This window comes from Sprattus sprattus, assembly GCF_963457725.1.
Source record: "Sprattus sprattus genome assembly, chromosome: 1".
Lineage (NCBI taxonomy): Eukaryota > Metazoa > Chordata > Actinopteri > Clupeiformes > Clupeidae > Sprattus > Sprattus sprattus.
In genome coordinates, this window is record NC_137920.1 from 19,439,498 (window position 1) to 19,461,997 (window position 22,500).

At 39.4% G+C, this 22,500-nt stretch overlaps 1 protein-coding gene across 1 annotated transcript in view; it reads left to right on the plus strand.

Annotated features, from left to right (window-relative positions):
• LOC308374403 (complement C3-like) overlaps positions 1–22,500 on the plus strand; it is a gene marked incomplete at its 5' end in the record, with an annotated part of 32,774 nt that overhangs the window by 5,815 nt on the left and 4,459 nt on the right. The window contains 24 exons of the mRNA XM_080850180.1: positions 198–313; positions 666–818; positions 1,413–1,616; positions 2,484–2,675; positions 2,848–3,003; positions 4,348–4,477; positions 5,264–5,473; positions 5,924–6,059; positions 7,941–8,029; positions 8,388–8,527; positions 8,837–9,049; positions 9,759–9,819; positions 14,606–14,692; positions 15,399–15,602; positions 17,236–17,311; positions 17,544–17,703; positions 18,210–18,305; positions 18,914–19,064; positions 19,508–19,671; positions 19,953–20,108; positions 20,759–20,818; positions 21,686–21,776; positions 21,915–21,963; positions 22,489–22,500. The exon at positions 22,489–22,500 is cut by the window's right edge and continues 79 nt beyond it. Coding sequence (XP_080706306.1) covers positions 198–313; positions 666–818; positions 1,413–1,616; positions 2,484–2,675; positions 2,848–3,003; positions 4,348–4,477; positions 5,264–5,473; positions 5,924–6,059; positions 7,941–8,029; positions 8,388–8,527; positions 8,837–9,049; positions 9,759–9,819; positions 14,606–14,692; positions 15,399–15,602; positions 17,236–17,311; positions 17,544–17,703; positions 18,210–18,305; positions 18,914–19,064; positions 19,508–19,671; positions 19,953–20,108; positions 20,759–20,818; positions 21,686–21,776; positions 21,915–21,963; positions 22,489–22,500 — 3,106 coding nt within the window. The remainder of the gene's footprint in view (positions 1–197; positions 314–665; positions 819–1,412; positions 1,617–2,483; positions 2,676–2,847; positions 3,004–4,347; positions 4,478–5,263; positions 5,474–5,923; positions 6,060–7,940; positions 8,030–8,387; positions 8,528–8,836; positions 9,050–9,758; positions 9,820–14,605; positions 14,693–15,398; positions 15,603–17,235; positions 17,312–17,543; positions 17,704–18,209; positions 18,306–18,913; positions 19,065–19,507; positions 19,672–19,952; positions 20,109–20,758; positions 20,819–21,685; positions 21,777–21,914; positions 21,964–22,488) is intronic.

Below are 22,500 nucleotides of genomic sequence, written 5' to 3' on the forward strand. Positions count from 1 at the left end.
GAAGTAATATAATTAAGTAAGCAAAGTCAGTCAGTGAAATCAGTGTACTGTTTCTATTGGCATTGCATATTCTGTGACTATTTTGCACAAAATGTCGGCGTGGCAAATGTTTTTTGTTTGTTTTGTTTGTAATGTTGCTAAACAGGGTAAAAGGCTAATAGATTATGCATCACGGTTCATTGTGACATCTACCTTAGGCAGTGAAATGGTGGAGGCGGAGAAACGTGGCATACTGATTGTCAAGTCTCCATACACCATTCACTTCAAGAAAATGGCCAAGTACTTCAAACCTGGGTTGCCATTTGATGTATCGGTATGTATGTAAGGGGCTGCCCCCTAGTGTCTCAAAAGTGTAGCTGACATAGAAATATGAAGTGAGAAAGAAGTGAGAAAGAGACAGACAGACACATTTGGAAAGAAAAAGAACCAATCATTCCTCCTTCTGTAACCATACTGGTGTTTTTTGTGTATTTTACCTCATGCCATTTCCACAGCCCTTTCCTTCTTCTACTAATAATAATAATAATAATAATAATAATAATAATAATAACACATAATAATAATAATAATAACACATAATAATAATAATAATAATAATAATGCTCTTCATGCTATTGAATTTGTTAACATTACTCGTTTATGTTCCCATTGATTGGTTCTGCCAGGTGTTTGTGACCAACCCTGACGGCTCACCGGCAGGTAGCATGGAGGTGGAGGCTAAGAGCGGAGACCAGACTGTGCGGGGCACAACGCGGCCCAATGGCATGGCCAGGGTCACTGTCAACACACAGGCCTCGAGCCGTCTGCTTCCGGTCACTGTGAGTATGGTCAGCTTCCTTCCTCTACCTCACCATCCTCTTCTTGTCTGCCAGCCTGACTCCAGCTGCGGCAAAGTGTCAGAAATGAGTGCTGGAGTTGATTGCTTATATTGTTTTCCCTCTATTTTCATCTTGCTGCTTGTATCTCTCATTTCTCTCAGGACTAACTTGGCGTTCTTCATCTTCAACTTCCTCCTCATTCCTTTTCTTCTAATCTTCGTCTTCTGTTCCTCTTCATCCTCTTCCTTCTCTTCTTCTTTGTTCCTGTTGACCTGTACTTTCCTCTTTTTATAAAAAGACGGAGTTAATAGCCATAGAAGTGTCCTAATAACATGTTTGTGTTTATCCACATCACACGGAAAATGTTCACGTCATAACTATTACATTAGTGATGTTGCACCTTCAAACTTGAAATATATAGTATATCAATTTTTTAGATAGTTTGATTTTAAATAATGCACTATTCCAGGTGTGGATAAGCTCAATTTCAAAACACAACCAAAAATATTGCTTAGAAAAGTATAACCTTTCCAGCTTAAATCGTTCCATGTGCCTACATTTTTATAATGCTATTTTATTCTTTTTTCTCTTCAGGTGATGACGAAAGACCAGCGTTTCCAAGATGCTCAACAGGCCACAAAAAGTCTGACAGTTCCTTCTTATGAAGCACCCAGGGGCTCTGACAACTACATACACATCAGTGTCGGTGCAGTGGAGTTGGCCATTGGTGATGACTTCAAGGTCACCTTCAACCTGGCTGGAAAAAGTAGCACCCTGCACCAAGACTTAACCTACCTGGTGCGAGTCTTTGCCTATATTGCCTAACAATTATTACTGGTTAAACCCATGCACGGGTCATAATTGGTTATACCCATGCACTGTTTAAAACTGGATATACTCTTGCACTGGTTATTTTATAGACAGGTTTCTGTTGAAAATCAACACAAAGATATGCGTGCAACTAGGGGGGCAGAGAGCAGTGCCCTTCACTGCATTTCTAGCAGAGCAACTCCAAAGCAGAGAGTCTGAGTAACGTCCCCTTCAAATGCAAAATTATCCTTTATCATTAGCACATATCAAATCACTATAATTGTAAAAGCCTTTATCAAATGTGTGCACACTCAGTCATATTCACCCCTTAAATGTGTGCACACTCAGTCATATTCACCCCTTAAATGTGTGCACACTCAGTCATATTCACCCCTTAAATGTGTAGACACTCAGTCATGTTCACCCCTTAAATGTGTAGACACTCAGTCATGTTCACCCCTTAAATGTTTGCACACTCAGTCATGTTCACCCCTTAAATGTGTGCACATTCAGTCATATTCACCCCTTAAATGTGTGCACATTCAGTCATATTCACCCCTTAAATGTGTGCACATTCAGTCATGTTTACCTTCTGTTTACCCCCTGAATGTGTGCACACTCACCCATCAATAGGCCTTACAGTTTCACAGTAGGTTTCAGAGAATTATAGTGTGTGTGCGTGTCTGTTTGTCTATCTGCCTGTCTGAATGTGTAACTCAATATGTGTATATTTGTATGCGTGTGTGCGTGTTTGTGTGTGTGTGTGTGTCTGTGTGTGTGTGTGTGTGTGTGTGTGTGTGTGTGTGTGTGTGTGTGTGTTTGTGTGTGTGTGTCCACAATTCTGTCTACTAACAGATTCTTAACAAAGGACAGCTGGTGTGTGCTGAGAGGATGAAGAGACAGGGCCAGGCTATAATATCCTTGTCCTTACCGGTGACCAAGGACATGGTCCCCTCCTTCCGTATCGTGGCGTACTACCATGTGGGCTCGTCTGAGGTGGTGTCTGACTCAGTTTGGGTGGACGTGAAGGACACCTGCATGGGAACGGTATGTGTAGTTATCCATACATCGAACCATTAAACCATTTAACTATCATCCAACAGACTCAACCCTCAATTTAACCTTCTTCAGCTGCTGCTCTGAATTTCTCTCTCACTCGCTTCTTCTCTCTCTCTCTCTCTCTCTCTCTCTCTCTCTCTCTCTTCCTCTCTCTCTTCAGCTGAAAATGGAGGGCTCTCGCGCTAGTAAAGTCTACTCCCCCCGCCAGCCCTTTAGTCTGAAGATCACTGGAGACCCCGGGGCCAGAGTTGGTCTAGTGGCTGTGGATAAAGGAGTCTACATCCTCAACAACAAGCACAGACTCACCCAGAGCAAGGTGATTTCGGTATTTTGTCCTCATATTTTGTGCATAGATGATCAGTGATGATAAGAAGTGGCATCACTCAACTCCATCCACACCAGTCTCCTGCTGTAAATCGGTTTTATTATTATTGTTATTATAATTTTTGCACATTGTGTTGCATCATGCATCATGATTTATTTCTCACTGATGTCTCTTTCGCTTTTGAACAAAAGTGTTTATTAAATACCAAAACTAAAGAACTATGAATGAATTCAGAAAGGTGCTGAGACCTATTTTATAATCACACACACACACTCACACACATACCAGTCTTCTTTGGTAAATTCTCCAATCAAGAGTGGCAGGTGTCAAACATGCAACACCAAGCATTAGGGCTAAAGCACCTACTTTCTCACATCAATCGCTAGAATTTGTCTTAAAGTGTTCAGAAATGTGTTCCAGAATGGAATGACAGTTAAAGAACCAGTGTGTAGGATTTAGTGGCATCTAGTGGTGAGGATGCATATTGCAACCAACAAAATACACCTCCCTCCCCTCCTCACCTTCCATGAATGTAGGACAACCTACAGTGGCTGTCAAACAACAAATACACAAATCAGAAGAAGGATGCATTGATGGATGGATGAATGGAGGGATAGATAAATAGTTGGATAGATGGATGGATGGATGGAGGGATAGATATATAGTTGGATAGATGGATGGATGGATGGCTGTGTTGGTAACTATGCCCATGGCCATGTTATAACTTAAGCTATCAAACAAAAACATGCATTTAGATTGGTAGGCTAATTTACCTGTCCAACAGAAGATAGGTAACTCCAGTACAATGAGAGCCACTTAACTCGGAGTCAAATTCCTTGTTTGTGCAAACTTACGTGGCCAAAAAACGTGATTTGACTCTGATTATTCTGAAAACATTTGTCCCTCATCAGCCACACCAATATTTATCCTTGTTTTCTGACATCGCCTGATTTTGTTGCGCCTCTCAATAATTTTGCTTCTTTGACGATCAGGATTCACCCAGAATTGACACTTTCTTGTGCTAAATAATAAATCCGCCATTGGTCAAAATTTAGGTTCACAGATTTCTCACAACACACAATGGTTAGCCAGCACCAGCAACCTCTGAATTATCTTCTTTCTTCTTCTTCGTCTTCCAACCCGTTGCTATAGCGCCACCAACATATAGCTCTACTGAAAACATAATTTTTAATACTACGTTCCATTTCTGCGAAGAGATCCCCCTAAATCCCACACGCTGGTCCCTTAAGTACTCAGCTAAATATCTATGTGCTGCCAGAGCTTGTGTATCTTTGTTCGTTCCTTGATTTATTTGCCTTTCGAATTTTTTGACAGATTTGGGATGTCGTCGAGAAGCATGACACAGGCTGTACGTCGGGCAGCGGCCAGAACAGCATGTGGGTGTTCTATGACGCTGGCCTTGTCTTCCAATCCAGCTTAGCTGGGGGCACCGCTGAACGCTCAGGTAACTATGGTCAGGTACGCTCAGGTAAACTACTGCCAGGTACGCTCAGGTAAACTACTGTCAGGTACGCTCAGGTAAACTACTGCAAGGTACGCTCAGGTAAACTGCTGTCAGGTACGCTCAGGTAAACTGCTGCCAGGTACGCTCAGGTAAACTACTGTCAGGTACTGTCAGGTACTCTCAGGTAAACTACTGTCAGATACGCTCAGGTAAACTGCTGCCAGGTACGCTCAGGTAAACTACTGTCAGGTACACTCAGGTAAACTACTGTCAGGTACGCTCAGATAAACTGCTGCCAGGTACGCTCAGGTAAACTACTGTCAGGTACGCTCAGGTAAACTACTGTCAGGTATGCTCAGGTAAACTACTCTCAGGTACGCTCAGGTAAACTACTGTCAGGTACGCTCAGGTAAACTACTGTCAGGTACGCTCAGGTAAACTACTGTCAGGTACGCTCAGGTAAACTACTGTCAGGTACGCTCAGGTAAACTACTGTCAGGTACGCTCAGGTAAACTGCTGCCAGGTACGCTCAGGTAAACTACTCTCAGGTACGCTCAGGTAAACTACTGTCAGGTACAATAGGTAAACTACTGCTATGTTAATATTCACCAGACATTCATATGTACATTTGCAATCATGAAATTCTATTCATCCTCACATTATGTGTATTTATTTGCCAAATGCTTTCATCTGAAGCCTCATGCTCATCACACTGATGGTCTTTGCTCCCCTCTTTATCCTCCTCCTGTTTTCTTTTTGGGGTTGGGGATGATTGCTGACTCCAGGTATCACATGCACCCGCCCCCCTCCCAAAAAAAAGGAGGAGATCATTAGGTTGGACAGAAGGCCAGTCATGGTAATGCGAGAGAGAATGCCCATGTTTAAAGTTGCAAGACATGGCAGGGTCCAGGCTACAAGACTGGAGGTCCAAGCTAATAGAATGGAGGTGCCCAAAATGGAGGCTGTGGAACAGGAGCAGCCCTCCCTTCCAGATGGTGAGACAAAATACCTTGGAACAGTATTCATCATTTCATTAGCTATTAAGCTCAAATACCTTTCACGAAACAGACTCGGGTACTTATGTGTGTTTTGAGTGTTTATATCTGTATGTTAGTGTAGGTCAGTGTGTGTTGGTGTGTGCGAGTAGGATAAACTAAACCTATAGAATTCGTTAAACTGACATTATATTGGCTGGTTAAGTTTATTCCTAGTTTATTCTTGACCCCATGCATAATCAGTATTTACCCCTGTGTGTGTGTGTGTGTGTGTGTGTGTGTGTGTGTGTGTGTGTGGGTGTGTGTGTGTGTGTGTGTGTGTGTGTGTGTGTGTGTGTACGTGTACGTGTACGTGTACGTGTGTGTGTGTACGTGTGTGTGTGTGTGTACGTACGTGTGTGAGTCTGAGTGTCTGAGATAACATTTCTGTTCTCCTATATCTGGACACAGCTGAGGAGGAGGAGGAGGAGGAGGATGATGAGCTCTACATGGAGTCAGAGGAGATCGTATCCAGGTCCCAGTTCCCAGAGAGCTGGTTGTGGGAGGAGAACGACCTTCCTGAGTGCCCCCCAGGCAACAAACACTGGTGAGAAGTGTGTGTGTGTGTGTGTGTGTGTGTGTGTGTGTGTGTGTGTGTGTGTGTGTGTGTCTGGTGTCTGTGTGTGTGTGTGTGTGTGTGTGTGTGTGTGTGTGTGTGTGTGTGAGCGTCTGGTGTCTGTGTGTGTTTGTGTGTGTGAGTGTCTGGTGTCTGTGTGTGTGTGAGCGTCAGGTGTCTGTGTGTGTGTGTGTGTGTGTGTGTGTGTGTGTGTGTGTGTGTGTGTGTGTGTGTGTGTGTGTGTGAGCGTCTGGTGTCTGTGTGTGTGTGTGTGTGTGTTTGTGTGTGTGTGTGTGTGTGTGTTTGTGTGTTTGTGTCTGTGTCTGTGTCTGTGTCTGTGTCTGTGTCTGTGTGCGTGTGCGTGTGCGTGTGCGTGTGCGTGTGCGTGTGCGTGTGCGTGTGCGTGTGCGTGTCTGTGTCTGTGTCTGTGTCTGTGTCTGTGTGTGTGTGTGTGTGTGTGTGTGTGTGTGTGTGTGTGTGTGTGTGTGTGTGTGTGTGTGTGTGTGTAGCTTGTGTAGAGAGCTGGTTATGGGAGGAGTACGACCTTCCTGAGTGCCCCTCAGACAACAAACACTGGTGAGAAGCACATCATCTCTCTGTTGACAGAAAACAACGAGAACCATAATAATATTAACAATAATATCAGTTATAATAATAATATCACTTATAACAGCTATTATAATAATAATAATGATTATAGCCCATAAGCCACAAAGGCGACAGCAGTACCCAGCCTAACACTGAGAAAAACAATAAGAACTATAATACTATTAATAATAATCATCATAAATGCCCTGAACAATGACAAACTGTAATACTGCTCATTATGCTACCTTTTTGAATAGGATGAGGTGTTAATAAAAGGTAAGCAATGTGGCAAGAGTGAGAGAGGGGTTGTAAAGGATATCCTCACAGGTGTGAGAGGAGTGGGAGAGGGGTTGTAAAGGATATCCTCACAGGTGAGGGTGACAGGTGGGGCAGGTGTGACAGGAGTGAGAGAGGGGTTGTAAAGGATATCCTCACAGGTGTGAGAGGAGTGTGAGAGGGGTTGTAAAGGATATCCTCACAGGTGTGAGAGGAGTGGGAGAGGGGTTGTAAAGGATATCCTCACAGGTGTAAGAGGAGTGAGAGAGGGGTTGTAAAGGATATCCTCACAGGTGTAAGAGGAGTGTGAGAGGGGTTGTAAAGGATATCCTCACAGGTGTAAGAGGAGTGAGAGAGGGGTTGTAAAGGATATCCTCACAGGTGTGAGAGGAGTGGGAGAGGGGTTGTAAAGGATATCCTCACAGGTGTGAGAGGAGTGTGAGAGGGGTTGTAAAGGATATCCTCACAGGTGTAAGAGGAGTGAGAGAGGGGTTGTAAAGGATATCCTCACAGGTGTGAGAGGAGTGGGAGAGGGGTTGTAAAGGATATCCTCACAGGTGTGGCAGGAGTGAAGTGGGGTTATAGAGGATATCCTCACAGGTGAGGGTGACAGGTGTGACAGGAGTGACAGGAGTTAGAGAGGGGTTGTAAAGGCAATCATTACAGGAGTGGCAGGAGTGAAGTGGGGTTATAATTCCCCCTACCTGGTTTGCTCCCTCTCCTAACTCGAAAACTGTGAAATGTGACGTTATAAAATTACTGCCTGCCATTCTGCTCTCTCGCTTTTAATGAATGGAATGTTGATGTCATGCAATTTAAAGGATAAAGTATATCAAATGCGGAGTGATAACTAGCAGTGAATCCTCTGAGTGAGGTTGTTCCGGGATAATCCTCTCTCGTCGAATGCCTCTTGTCCAATCAGAAATTACAAAATTGTTACAATTAAAATAATAATACAAAAATGAAACCAAATAGATAAATGAAAATCATCCTCTTCTTCCCTGACAGCACGACCACCTCCATGACGAAGACCAGTTTCATGACAGACTCCATCACCAGTTGGCAGGTCATGTCGATTGGCATCTCAAAAACTCATGGTGGGTCAGCTGGGTTTGAAAGAGTTTGACAGTGTTTTCATGTGGAACTCACTTTACATACGTATGCATGAGCAAGTTAAGTTAATTGTCTTCTAATAATCTTTAAGCACCTTGAGACATCTTTGTATGTGAAAGTGTGCTATACAAATAAAATGCATTATTATTTATTATTATTATTAATATAACTGTTCTCAGAACAGGTTAATGTCTTGCTTGATTTTGTACACGTTCAGCCCATTGTTTTTGACGAGCAATATCAGGTTTCAACGTGAAAACTCTTCATTTTGTCTCTACAAAACTTGTTTGTGAGGATAATTTCTTCACTCATATGTTATTCCTGTGTTGTACTCTATTGTAGGGATATGTGTCGCAGAACCCTATGAAATGGTGGTGAAAAAAGACTTCTTTGTCGACCTGAAGCTGCCCTACTCTGCTGTCCGTAACGAGCAGATCGAAATCAAAGCCATCCTGTATAACTACATTAACATGAAGATGACGGTAAAAAAAAGCTCCACAGTCACCCCAAAATCCTTTCAAAGAAATGTAATCGAAATAAGTCACAGGTGTATTTTTTGTATTTATTTATGTATTCATTCATTAATTCATCCATCAATAAATTAATTACACAATTAACTTCGTCTCAAGGCCAAAAAACATCAAATACCCAGAATATTTACCTCATCTCTATCACACAGCTTGTTCATATCTAAAGATTGTGCAGCAACTCTGACTTTATCCTATAAGTGGCCTATCTACTCTGCCCTGACATACTGTAAGCTGCATTTGGTCATTCCTTCTCCCCCCCAGGTGCGCGTCGAGCTTATGGAGACCAATGACGTGTGTAGTGTGGCCACCAAGAAGGGCAAGTACCGCTCCGTCATCAAGATGGACCCCATGACGTCACAAGCAGTTCCCTTTGTCATCATCCCTATGAAGCTGGGAAAACACACCATTGAGGTGAAGGCTGCCGTGCAGGATGAGCTCTTGACCGACGGTGTCAAGAAAGACCTGCTTGTGGTGGTGAGTGTTGGAAATAAATAAATTATCATAAATATGTCCATGTGTTAATAACTAAAGAAAGAAACACAATAAGAGTTAGGGAATGAAAGTGAAATGAAATAAATAAATTAGGGCTGTGAAGTGATTTAAACATTTATTTATGGTTTATGATTAATAAATCTAATTTAATCGCATATAGCAATATCTGGTAAGTATGGTTGATAAAAATGGCTCATGTTTCTATTCACTGTCAATGATGTGTGCAGTCACACTGAAGAAAATGTGACTGCTTAGGGCTCAGATACACATACGCGTTTTTGTAAAAACGCGACGCTAGGAAATGCATTGATTCCTATGGTACGGGGCGCTTTGCGTGAAAGCGCGCCGTACCTTAGGAATCAATGTATTTCCTAGCGTCGCGTTTTTAGAAAAAACGCGTATGTGTATCTGAGCCCTTACTGAGGTCCAGTGATTCTTAGTCAAAGCAATTTATTCTGCCAGTGTAAATCCTATGCTCCATTTTTGGTGTCGTAAAGATGCCGGAATTTGGACAGAATTGTCTTTCTCTTTACATTTATATTTTCTATTAACTGGACCAAGCAACGTTTTCATTGTCATCTGCATCTAACAGCTTTCAACGCTAATGTCGATGGTTTATGTTATGTTGAAATGGTGACATTTTTAATATTAATTCAATTAAAAAATGTGTTGTATTCATTTCCTTATACAGGCTGAAGGAATGCGCACAGAGATGCAAGTGGCTAAAGTAATACTAAACCCTTCCAAGCATGGTGAGTCCATGACAGTGACTGCCTGATAACTACATTCTGTAGACTAGAACTCTAAACATCTTTAACTGGACATTCTAGACTACAACTCTAGACAACTCTAGACTCTAGACATGTTAAACGTGACATAGACATTACAGAATAATGAACTCTAGACTGTCGGAGGTACTATATCCACGTCCTACATAAGGAATACTGGGCCTAGTTTCCCGAACGCTAAAAAGGACTTGAAATCGGTCGTAAGAGGGATATTGCAGAGCGGTTTCCCGACGCCGCACTTACGGCAATGATGAGTCTACGATGTCGCCAAAATCCACGTAGGCCGTTAAGATACGTCGTTATCGGGAAACGAGGCCCTGAACTCTAGTCCTTAGGAAGTACTATAACCACGCCCTACATAAGGTTGTGACAGTGGCCATGTGCAATACTGAACTCTAAACCAGCATGAAAACTTTATAAAGAAGACAGTACCATAACTACATCCTAAAGGAGGGTAGACTAACACTACGTAACCAAATCGCCAGTACTGTATGCTGGAATGTAGACAGGCAGCATGGCAGTGGCTTTAATCTAGGCAAGCACCTTACAGCATTGCTACATTTTGAAGGAGTGACACTGATTTCTAAATAAGCCTTCTATGATTTTGTAAGCAATACTAAATAGCTCACTAAGTCTATGATGACTATAGTAACATAATTGTATCCTGTTCTAATCTATACAGCAAGGTTGAAGAACAGGATGGTTAAAGAAGGCAATTGTTTTATTAATAATGCAAATAAACATGAAATATAACATATATGTTATTCGTATACTTATATAATTATTATATATATTGTTATTATGTATATATATATATATATATATATATTATGGCATGCCGTTCAGGAAATTAACATTTGAATATATATATACAAAAGTCTGAATATATATACAAAAGTCTGAATATATATACAAAACTCTGAATATATATACAAAAGTCTGAATATATATACAAAACTCTGAATGTATATACAAAAGACTGGATATATATATACAAAAGTCTGAATATATATACAAAACTCTGAATATATATACAAAAGTCTGAATATATATACAAAAGTCTGAATATATATACAAAACTCTGAATATATATATACAAAAGTCTGAATATATATACAAAAGTCTGAATATATATACAAAACTCTGAATATATATACAAAAGTCTGAATATATATACAAAACGAAGTCTGAATATATATACAAAACGAAGTCTGAATATATATACAAAACTCTGAACTCTGAAGCGCTCAATCGGTCTTTGTCCGCCATATTGGATTGAGCGTTTCCTATTAAATCAATGGTACCAAAATGTTTATAATTAGGTATTTTCTGCTTCATGAAATACTGTATTTCTGTTATATTGTTCAATTTTGACATTGATTTCTCACTAGAAATGCAATAATAACACGTTTATTTTTACACCGTTTGACTTCACCGAGGATATTTTTAGAGGCAATTTCTCCATTCACTTGACTGGGGTCTTGTCAAAACCTTCGTTCTTCCTTGTTTTCTGCTTCATGAAATACTGTTTTTCAGTTATATGGCTAAAATTGATTAAACATTGATTTATCGCTAAAAATGCAATAATAATAACACGTTCATTTTGCATCGTTTGACTTAACGAAGGACATTTTTACGTTTAAATGGGATAGCCTACATCGTATCCTCTCGTCACATGATCAAATAGGGACTTGACATTGGACAAAAAATGATTACCCAGAAATCCTCATTGCATATACCAATGAAAATAAGACATTATTCATTGAATTGAATAGTTTTTTTTTAATAGTTTCCATAGTTTATGTAGGATAAGCATATAATTGTGTTATAGATTGCTACTGACCATTTCCCTTCTACAAAATAATACTCACCATGACCTAGATAGGTTGGCCATTCCAAGGGTATAAATAACATAAGGTACTATAACTTAATATAGCGTAGTTCAACTAACCATTGGTCGCGGGTGTGTTATAAATGTCTTCTCTTACATACTCGCAGAAATGACATTTTGTGAAGCACCCGACGAGGCAAAATCCCGGACGATTTGGGAATCCCTGCCGGACGCATTTTTTAGGTCTCAAAAAGAGGGCATGTCCGAAAAAGAGCACGTCTGGTCACCCTACCATATGAACAGAAAAACAGTATTTCATGAAGCAGAAAACAAGGAATTACGAAGGTTTTGACAAGACCCAAGTCAAATCAATGGGGAACCTGCCTCTAAAAATATCCTTCGTGAAGTCAAACGGTGTAAAATAAACGTGTTATTATTGCATTTCTAGTGAGAAATCAATGTCAAAATTGAACAAAATAACAGAAAAACAGAGTTTCATGAAGCAGAAAATACGTAATCACAAACATTTTGGTACCATTGATTTAATAGGAAGCGCTCAATCCAATATGGCGGACAAAGACGGATTGAGCGCTTCAGAGTTCAGAGTTTTGTATATGTATTCAGACTTCGTTTTGTATATATATTCAGACTTTGTTTTGTATATATATATTCAGACTTCGTTTTGTATATATATTCAGACTTTTGCATATATATTCAGAGTTTTGTATATATATTCAGAGTTTTGTATATATATTCAGACTTCTGTATATATATTCAGAGTTTCGTATATATATTCAGACTTTTGTATATATATATCCAGACTTTTGTATATATATTCAGACTTTTGTATATATATTCAGACTTTTGTATATATATTCAGACTTTTGTATATATATATATTCAAATGTTAATTTCCTGAACGGCATGCCATAATATATATATATATATATATATATATATTATGGCATGCCGTTCAGGAAATTAACATTTGAATATATATATACAAAAGTCTGAATATATATACAAAACTCTGAATATATATACAAAAGACTGGACATATATATACAAAAGTCTGAATATATATACAAAACTCTGAATATATATACAAAAGTCTGAATATATATACAAAAGTCTGAATATATATACAAAACTCTGAATATATATATACAAAAGTCTGAATATATATACAAAACTCTGAATATATATACAAAACGATGAATATATATACAAAACGAAGTCTGAATATATATACAAAACTCTGAACTCTGAAGCGCTCAATCCGTCTTTGTCCGCCATATTGGATTGAGCATTTCCTATTAAATCAATGGTACCAAAATGTTTATAATTACGTATTTTCTGCTTTATGAAATACTGTATTTCTGTTGTTGATTTCTCACTAGAAATGCAATAATAACACGTTTATTTTACACCGTTTGACTTCACCAAGGATATTTTTAGAGGCAATTTCTCCATTCACTTGACTGGGGTCTTGTCAAAACCTTCGTACTTCCTTGTTTTCTGCTTCATGAAATACTTTTTTTTTCTGTTATATGGCTAAAATTGATTAAACATTGATTTCTCGCTAAAAATGCAATAATAATAACACGTTCATTTTGCATCGTTTGACTTAACGAAGGACATTTTTACGTTTAAATGGGATAGCCTACATCGTATCCTCTCGTCACATGATCAAATAGGGACTTGACATTGGACAAAAAATGATTACCCAGAAATCCTCATTGCATATACCAATGAAAATAAGACATTATTCATTGAATTGAATAGGTTTTTTTAAAAATAGTTTCCATAGTTTATGTAGGATAAGCATATAATTGTGTTATAGATTGCTACTGACCATTTCCCTTCTACAAAATAATACTCACCATGACCTAGATAGGTTGGCCATTCCAAGGGTATAAATACCATAAGGTACTTCAGCGCAATGTAACTAGCCATCGGTTGCGGGTGTGCTCCAGAAAAAGGTCTACCCTTACGTATTCGCAAACTTGACATTTTGTGAAGCACCCGACGAGGCAAAATCCCGGACGATTTGGGAATCCCTGCCGGACGCATTTTTTAGGTCTCAAAAAGAGGACATGTCCGAAAAAGAGCACGTCTGGAAACCCTACCATATGAACAGAAAAACAGTATTTCATGAAGCAGAAAACAAGGAATTACGAAGGTTTTGACAAGACCCCAGTCAAATCAATGGGGAACCTGCCTCTAAAAATATCCTTCGTGAAGTCAAACGGTGTAAAATAAACGTGTTATTATTGCATTTCTAGTGAGAAATCAATGTCAAAATTGAACAATATAACAGAAAAACAGAGTTTCATGAAGCAGAAAATACGTAATCACAAACATTTTGGTACCATTGATTTAATAGGAAGCGCTCAATCCAATATGGCGGACAAAGACGGATTGAGTGCTTCAGAGTTCAGAGTTTTGTATATATATTCAGACTTCGTTTTGTATATATATTCAGACTTTGTTTTGTATATATATATTCAGACTTCGTTTTGTATATATATTCAGACTTTTGTATATATATTCAGAGTTTTGTATATATATTCAGACTTTTGCATATATATATTCAGAGTTTTGTATATATATTCAGACTTTTGTATATATATTCAGACTTCTGTATATATATTCAGAGTTTTGTATATATATTCAGACTTTTGTATATATATATCCAGACTTTTGTATATATATTCAGACTTTTGTATATATATTCAGACTTTTGTATATATATTCACACTTTTGTATATATATATTCAAATGTTAATTTCCTGAACGGCATGCCATAATATATATATATATATATATATATATATAATATAATATATATAACATAATAAAGATTGAAAGAAACATTTTACATTGTTAAAAAAAAGCCTTTGTCTGTGATCAACTTAGATGGAGCTCAAGTAGAAGACATCCTCAGCCAAATGCCCCGCAAGCAGGTGCCAGGCACACCTGCTCACACATACTTCACAGTCTCAGGTAACACACCTCACACCTTCACCTTCAGGTAACACACTTCGCACCTGCTCATACGTACTTTACGGTCTCAGGTAACACACCTGCTCATACGTACGGCACAGTCTCAGGTAACACACCTCACACCTTCATCTTCAGGTAACACATTACACACCTTCACCTTCAGGTAACACACTTCGCACCTGCTCATACGTACTTTACGGTCTCAGGTAACACACCTCACACCTGCTCACACATACTTCACAGTCTCAGGTAACACACCTCACACCTTCACCTTCAGGTAACACACTTCGCACCTGCTCATACGTACTTTACGGTCTCAGGTAACACACCTCACACCTGCTCATACGTACGGCACAGTCTCAGGTAACACACCTCACACCTTCATCTTCAGGTAACACATTACACACCTTCACCTTCAGGTAACACACTTTGCACCTGCTCATACGTACTTTACGGTCTCAGGTAACACACCTCACACCTGCTCATACGTACTGCACAGTTTCAGGTAACACACCTCACACTTGCTAATAGTTGCTCAGGTAACACACGTCACACCTGCTAAGCCCCCTAGTAACATTCTAGCAACCACTACCATAATGACTACCAATCTTTCTTATTATGATTATGAACACTTAATTAAGCATCCTTTGAGTAAGGATCTCACCAAAACAGTTTAGTTCTGAAGTTCCAAACATGTGGTCTTCAGCCAATCAGATCAGCCAGACCATTGAGAAGGCCATCACTGGAGACGCCATGGGCTCCCTCATCGTGCAGCCCAGAGGCTGTGGAGAGCAGAACATGATCACCATGACACTTCCCCTCATCGCCACCCACTACTTGGACTCCACAGCCCAGTGGGAGAATGTGGGGCTGGAGAACAGAGCCACAGCTGTTAAATACATCAACATGGGTAAGTCATGACTATTTAATACATACACATTAGTGATTCCAGGGACGAATCAACCAAATCATAATTAACTTCCTGCATTTTTACACTTACTTTAAATTGATTGCATGTAAATTATATTAATTTTAAAGTACAATGTGTCACACCATATCATACATACTACACGTATCAGCATGTCCTACTATCCATTACTAACTACTTACTAACCGAGAGTGAGGTCATGCAGGGAAATATCAGACTGAGGCTGTAACGTACCTACCGAGCGATAGCGAGGTTGATAAGGCAAAGCCGAAGTCTGATTTTTCCCTGCATGGCCGAACGGTCGAGGTTAGTAAGTTGTTTATTATGTGGCATTTAAGCTCTTTTCATTTTGAAAATAAATGGTAATTGTAAATAGAAAACATGTTGTTTTGTTCAGCTCTCAGGTCCTCTCACGACACAGTGTAGTTCAGGTGTTGCCTAGCAAACAATGACTAGCTAACTTCAAGATACAATGATAAATAGAAAACTGATAACAGGGCTCAGCTTAAATGGCTTTAATTTACAGTTAAACACAAGTGATTCAAACTATAGTAGTCTAGTCTTCATCATCACTTTCAATAACACATTTTCGCTGCTTCTGAATTGTACTGAACTGTACTAAGTCCTATAAAGTATTACCGATATCAAAATGTCCCCGAGTTCTTGAGTCTTTACTTTTCAACTGTCATGGTACCACGAAAATTCAACTGGTTTCCTGTTCACAGATAATTTCATAAAAGGAGTCCTGATTCTATCGGTACTAAAGATTACATGCTCATGGCCGTCGATGTCTAATAATATCGCTAGTTTTTAAGATGATGTCACCGGAGGGCAATACGGATCCGTATTGACCGGTGAGGAGGGCAATACGTGGCTGGCATGACTACCCATTAGCCAATCAGAATGTTTGTACTGTCTTTGCCATATAATAACCTGTGTTATAATCCATTACCCTGCGTTATAATCCAGTACCCTGTGTTATAATCCATAACCCTGTGTTATAATCCAGTACCCTGTGCTATAATACATTACCCTGTTTGGACTAAACGATTTATTCCACAACTATACAGATATCCTAGCAGTTAGGGTAATTGTCTAGTTAGAAAGGTCTGAAGCCAATGTTATAAAACTGTGAGCGGTGCAGCTCCTGATTGAAGTTAGCTGACAAACAATGTAATCTTTACCAGTAAACAGTTAACTTAATAAACATGTCGCAATCACCTAGGTTTAAAGCTTTTGGTCTATATTTTTCGGCACTTCAGCGCAAAGATTTTGGCAATAGTTTATGTTATGAGAGAAATGGCTACAATAAAGAAGTCCGGTCGTCCACCCCCACGGTTGCAATTCCTATGGTGGATCACAGATACAAACTTAAATGTGTCACATATTGTCAAATACAACAATATGGGGGAGTCACAGCCTGCAAATAGGCCTCCATCAACACAGGTGAGGTACAGATATAAAAAAAATCGACATAATAGGAAGACCTAAATATACAGAAAGGGTGTATGTGTAAATATTGTTGTGTACATGTAAGGGTGTGTGTCTGTATAAATATGACAGATATTTACGTGAAAGTCTAATCATTTGCATCTCTTGCTTTCATTCTCTGTAGGTTACCAACAAGAGTTGGCCTTCCGTAAAACAGACGGGGCGTTTGCCGTCTGGGCAGACAAACCAGGCAGCGCTTGGTGAGCTGTGTTCACACATGACTCATTATAGTAATGATATCATCACATGTCATCAATAATACTGATTTTATTATATGAAAATACTATATCTATCTATCTATCGATCGAACGATTGATTTGTCTGTCTGTCTGTCTGTCTGTCTGTCTGTCTGTCTGTCTGTCTGTCTGTCTGTCTGTCTGTCTGTCTGTCTGTCTGTCTGTCAATATTTCTCTCTCCCCACCAACCCTTTAGGCTCACAGCATTCGTTGCTAAGGTTTTTGCCATGGCCAGTGACATCATCAGCGTTGAGGAGAAAGTGATCTGTGATGCCCTCAAATGGCTGGTGCTGAACTCCCAGCAGCCAGATGGCACTTTTAAGGAGACCTTCAACGTGTACCATGGAGAGATGGTGGTATGGGACACTGATGGTTAATTGACTGACTATTGCTTTGCGTAGACGTTCAGCAGTGTTATTTTTTAAGTAGTATCTAGCACTTTAAAGAGATGACTGGGTGACCAACCGATGTTCCTTGCAAACAACAACATCACTGTTGGCAAAGATAAAAAGCTTGCTAGCTCATGGATGTTTTGTTCCTGGAGTAGGAATCTTGGATAACCTTGGTTTGAATATCTCTACTTCACGTGACTATATGTATTCAAACTGAAAATGACTCAATACCTAAAAAACGTATATTGATAAAATGGTAAAACTCAACATAAACTCACTTTGAATCCTCTTGCCCCCACTGTCGTTGTGTCTACAATATAAATTCAGGAAAACAATGAAACATACTGTCTTGATCTAAAGTCTATTTTATTTAAAAATGCAAACATGTGGCATTTGTACCATTCGTATTAACCCTAGTCAAATCTTCTTCTTTGTGTGTAAAACTGGGATGTGTTGTCTTTTGTTGTCAGGGAGACGTAAGAGGAAATGATGCGGATGCTTCCATGACGGCGTTTGTGCTGATTGCCATGCAGGAGGGCAGTGAGCAGTGCAGCAAAAGAATCACTGTGAGCAACACACGTGCACTTACTCAACACACATGTTTACACTCAATATATACTCATTATACACTCAATACGCATGTTCGTGCTCAACGCACATATACATACTCAATATACATGTACACACTCAATTTACACTTATTATACATTACACTTCATATACATACACTCAATATATATACACTCAATATACAGTTATTTTTCTTTATACTATATACTATATACTAATTGTATACATACACACACTCATTATACACTAATTTTACATGTATGCATCCATTATACACTCATCATACATTTATACACTCCATATATATATACTGTATAGTAACAGTAAGAACCAAAGGAGAGAGCAGAGGAGACAGAACAAGAACACGAGAGACAGACAGAGAGGCAATCACTGCATACACTCATCTTAGAACAACAAAAAAGAAGAACAGCAACAGAGTTAATGGAACCATTATTTTATTGTTACATACTATCATGGTGCAAGCATCCTCCATGTTGCCCTATAAAAAGGATAGGGGTCAACCAGGAACTCATTATTAATGTGTTAAATTAAATAAATAAATTAATTCTGAATATTTACATACAATATTTTTTTGTCCCAAAAGAGTCTTCCAGACAGTATAAAGAAAACCACTGAGTATCTGGTAGGTCGACTCAAGACTCTCACCAATCCCTATGCTGTTGCCATGGTTTCATATGCCCTTGCCAGCGTCGGCAAACTGAACCAGGAAGTCCTCTTCAAACATGCTTTCGAAGGTTGGTTGGGTAAAATTTGCAGTTCATAGTTAACACTTTTAGTATCACAGATTTATTGTAGGCCTATCAATTTCATGCTCAAGATAGTTTGACATTTGAATTTTACATTGTTTGATATGAAGTTGATTTGATGTATGGATTTTGCACACAAGATGATTTGGTGTGATTTTACAATCACATCAACTGTCTCAATCAGAGAATGAGATCAAATCTTGACTGTCCAGTTGCTAGTCCACATCTGTACATGCCATATTGCTCTTAGTATTATCAATATAACAATCAAATTTGCAATAATAGATTTTTACAATTAACGAAACAACCAATCGATGTAAGTTAATTAACAATTTTCCTTGTGTGCATACTTACAGATTCCTCAACTCATGACACTATGGTATATTAATTGAAAGGTATTTCAAGACACCTGAATATATATCTACTTTTAGATCGCACTCACTGGCCGGTCAAGAGCAACCATCTCTTTACTCTGGAGGCCACAGCCTATGCCCTGCTGGCCCTGGTCAAGGCCAGGGAGTTTGAGAAGGCAGGTCCCATCGTGAGCTGGCTGAACGAGCAACAGTTTTATGGAGGAGGCTACGGATCCACGCAGGTACAATACTGTGCAAAAAGGTCTGAGTGTGTGTCTGTGTATCGGTAAGTGTATGCCTGCATCTGTGTGTGTGAGTGTCGGTTAGTATATCTTTTTGTATGTGCTTGCGTGTCTTTGCGTGTGTATGTACTGTACATTTGGTTTGTATCTGTATATGAATACATTTCTGGCACTAGTGACACCCTTCTCCTCTCCCCCTGTGTGCGTGTGTGCGTGTGTGCGTGTGTGCGTGTGTGTGTGGGTGTGTGTGTACGTGTGCGCGTGTGTGTGTGTGTCTGCAGTCCACCATCATGGTGTTCCAAGCCGTAGCGGAATACAGCAGTCAAGTAAAGCAACAGGATAAGAACCTCAACGTGGAAATCCTGGTGGCAGGGCGGTCCAAACCCATCAGGTGGACCATAGACAACAGTAATGCATACGTGACACGCTCAGACAAGGTACGCCTTCCTTCCGCTTCACTCGGTTTGAATCGAAGTTGCTTGTAAGGGATTGAAATAGAGCATTTTCGGTGGCAGTAGATCTATTTAATCTATAAATTCCATTATCTGTGATCTATAGTCGAAACTGTCAAAATGTATACTGCCTGTATATCGTTCATGTCCACACCTTGTTGTCAGCACCCTGTTCTAGGTGAAGATCATGAGTTGATATTCTGTGCTAGCCTGGCTTAACCAGACCTAAGTTCACTTGGTGAATAGATAGGGTCTGGCCACTCTCCATTTGGGGATTGTTTGCATTCGTTGCATCCTAATGGTATTAGACTTTGGGTGAACTTCTGCTCCAAGGGGCACGGGCTGTTGATCATTACTGTAGGTATACGTATGTACACGTGCTGCTCCTCTTGCTGTTGATCAATAGTTTGTTTAAATGTACACGTGCTGCTCCTTTTGCTGTTGATCAATACTTAAGTTATATGTACCCATGATGTTCCTCTTGCTGTTGGACGTTACTTAAGGTATATGTGCCCATGCTGTTCCTCTTGAAGTTGATCAATACTTTAGGTATATGTACCCATGCTGTTCCTCTTGCTGTTGATCAATAGTTTAAGGATATGTACCCAAGCTGCTCCTCTTGCTGTTGTCCACAGGTGGATTTGAAGCAGAACCTGACAGTCACTGCCACTGGTACAGGCGAAGCAACAATGTCTGTAAGTTACTGTTTGTGTCATTAGAAATAAATAAAAAGTCCGGCACTGTTTGGACATGGTACACAAGATACTGGCAACTGACTATTGATAGTTTTCAGCTGACGTCAGAATGACCAGCTGGAGGGCAAAAAAAGATGTTCAAAAGGTATTTAACACGGGAGTTAATACAGGAACCACCCACCTTTCAAGCTCTTTTAATATAAGTTATTAAAATGCCAGACAGTTGTTGCTCGGTTGGCTGTTTAAATCGGCGAGGAGAAAACCCTGGATTTAGTTTTTAAATCGCATTTAAAACCCGCTACCGCTCCTGCCAGCTGATACAAAAAGTGTTTATTTCGCCGTGGCTGCCAGCTGATTGTATGTAGACGCCTTCTGGTTCATCTTTTCTCGGACACACAGTAAAGTAGACTTACTTTTGGAGCTGGAAATAATAGCAGTCACCCTGTTCCGGTCGCCTAATTTATCAGAATAACTACCTAAAATGGGAATAAATCAAGTGATAAAGACAAGAAACAAAGCATCAAAACGATTCAAATGGGATTACCCAGCTGCTGATGCATATAGTTTACCTTTACATGACGCATTCATCTGGAGACCTACTGCACCCTACCGATGAACCAGACTGGACTGCCTGAGTCATTAGTGTCATTATCTTATGATATGCATTTTATGTATTCAATTTAATTATTATTATTTTTTTCTCATCTTTATGCACTCTATCACTGTTTTTATGCTAATGGTATGCACTTTCAGCTGCATTATTTAGCATGAATCGTATTATTATTATTAGTATTATCATTATTATTATTATTATTATTATTATTATTATTATTATTATTAGTGTCCCTCTCTCTGCTTCTCCCTAAGGTGATGACTCTGTACTATGCCATGCCTGAGGAAGTCACTGCAGAGTGTAAAAAGTTTGATTTGAAGGTGAAACTGGACAAGCAGGACAGTGGTAAGATGTGTATACATAATGTGTAGATAGATAAACATAGGGGAATATTAATATAATATCATCCCTCTGAAAAATCCATATAAATAAAGTCTGATTCAATTTGATGACACAACTGAAAATGTGGTCTCTGTTTTCCAGTCACGTACCAGGGGGCCAAGGAATCATACATGCTCACAATTGATGTCATGTAAGTCTTAAGCGCTAGTCTTTATCACCATTGATGTACTGAAAGTCTAAAGTGCTAGTCTTTATCACCATTGATGCCCTGAAAGTCTAAAGTGCTAGTCTTTATCACCATTGATGCCCTGAAAGTCTAAAGCGCTAGTCTTTATCACCATTGATGTCCTGTAAGTCTAAAGCACTAGTCTTTAGTATGAATTTGATTATCTCAAAGATCCCGTTTTGAATTCTCTGATACTCTGGTCACAAAGTCACACCTCGAAGGTCAAAAAGTCACACCTGTATGGTCACAAAGTCACACCTGTATGGTCACAAAGTCACACCTGTATGGTCACAAAATTGTACCAGGAGTCACTTTTAATCAGCGAAATAATTTGTATCTAGAATCACTAGATCAGAGGTAGCCTCAAAACATATAAATGTGATGTATTACATATATTTTTACACATATATACATGTATTTGTTATGACTACTATAATTATTTGGGGGAAAGTACCTAACTAGTAACTGAAGAATAACTGCCATCTCCAGGTACCTGTCAGA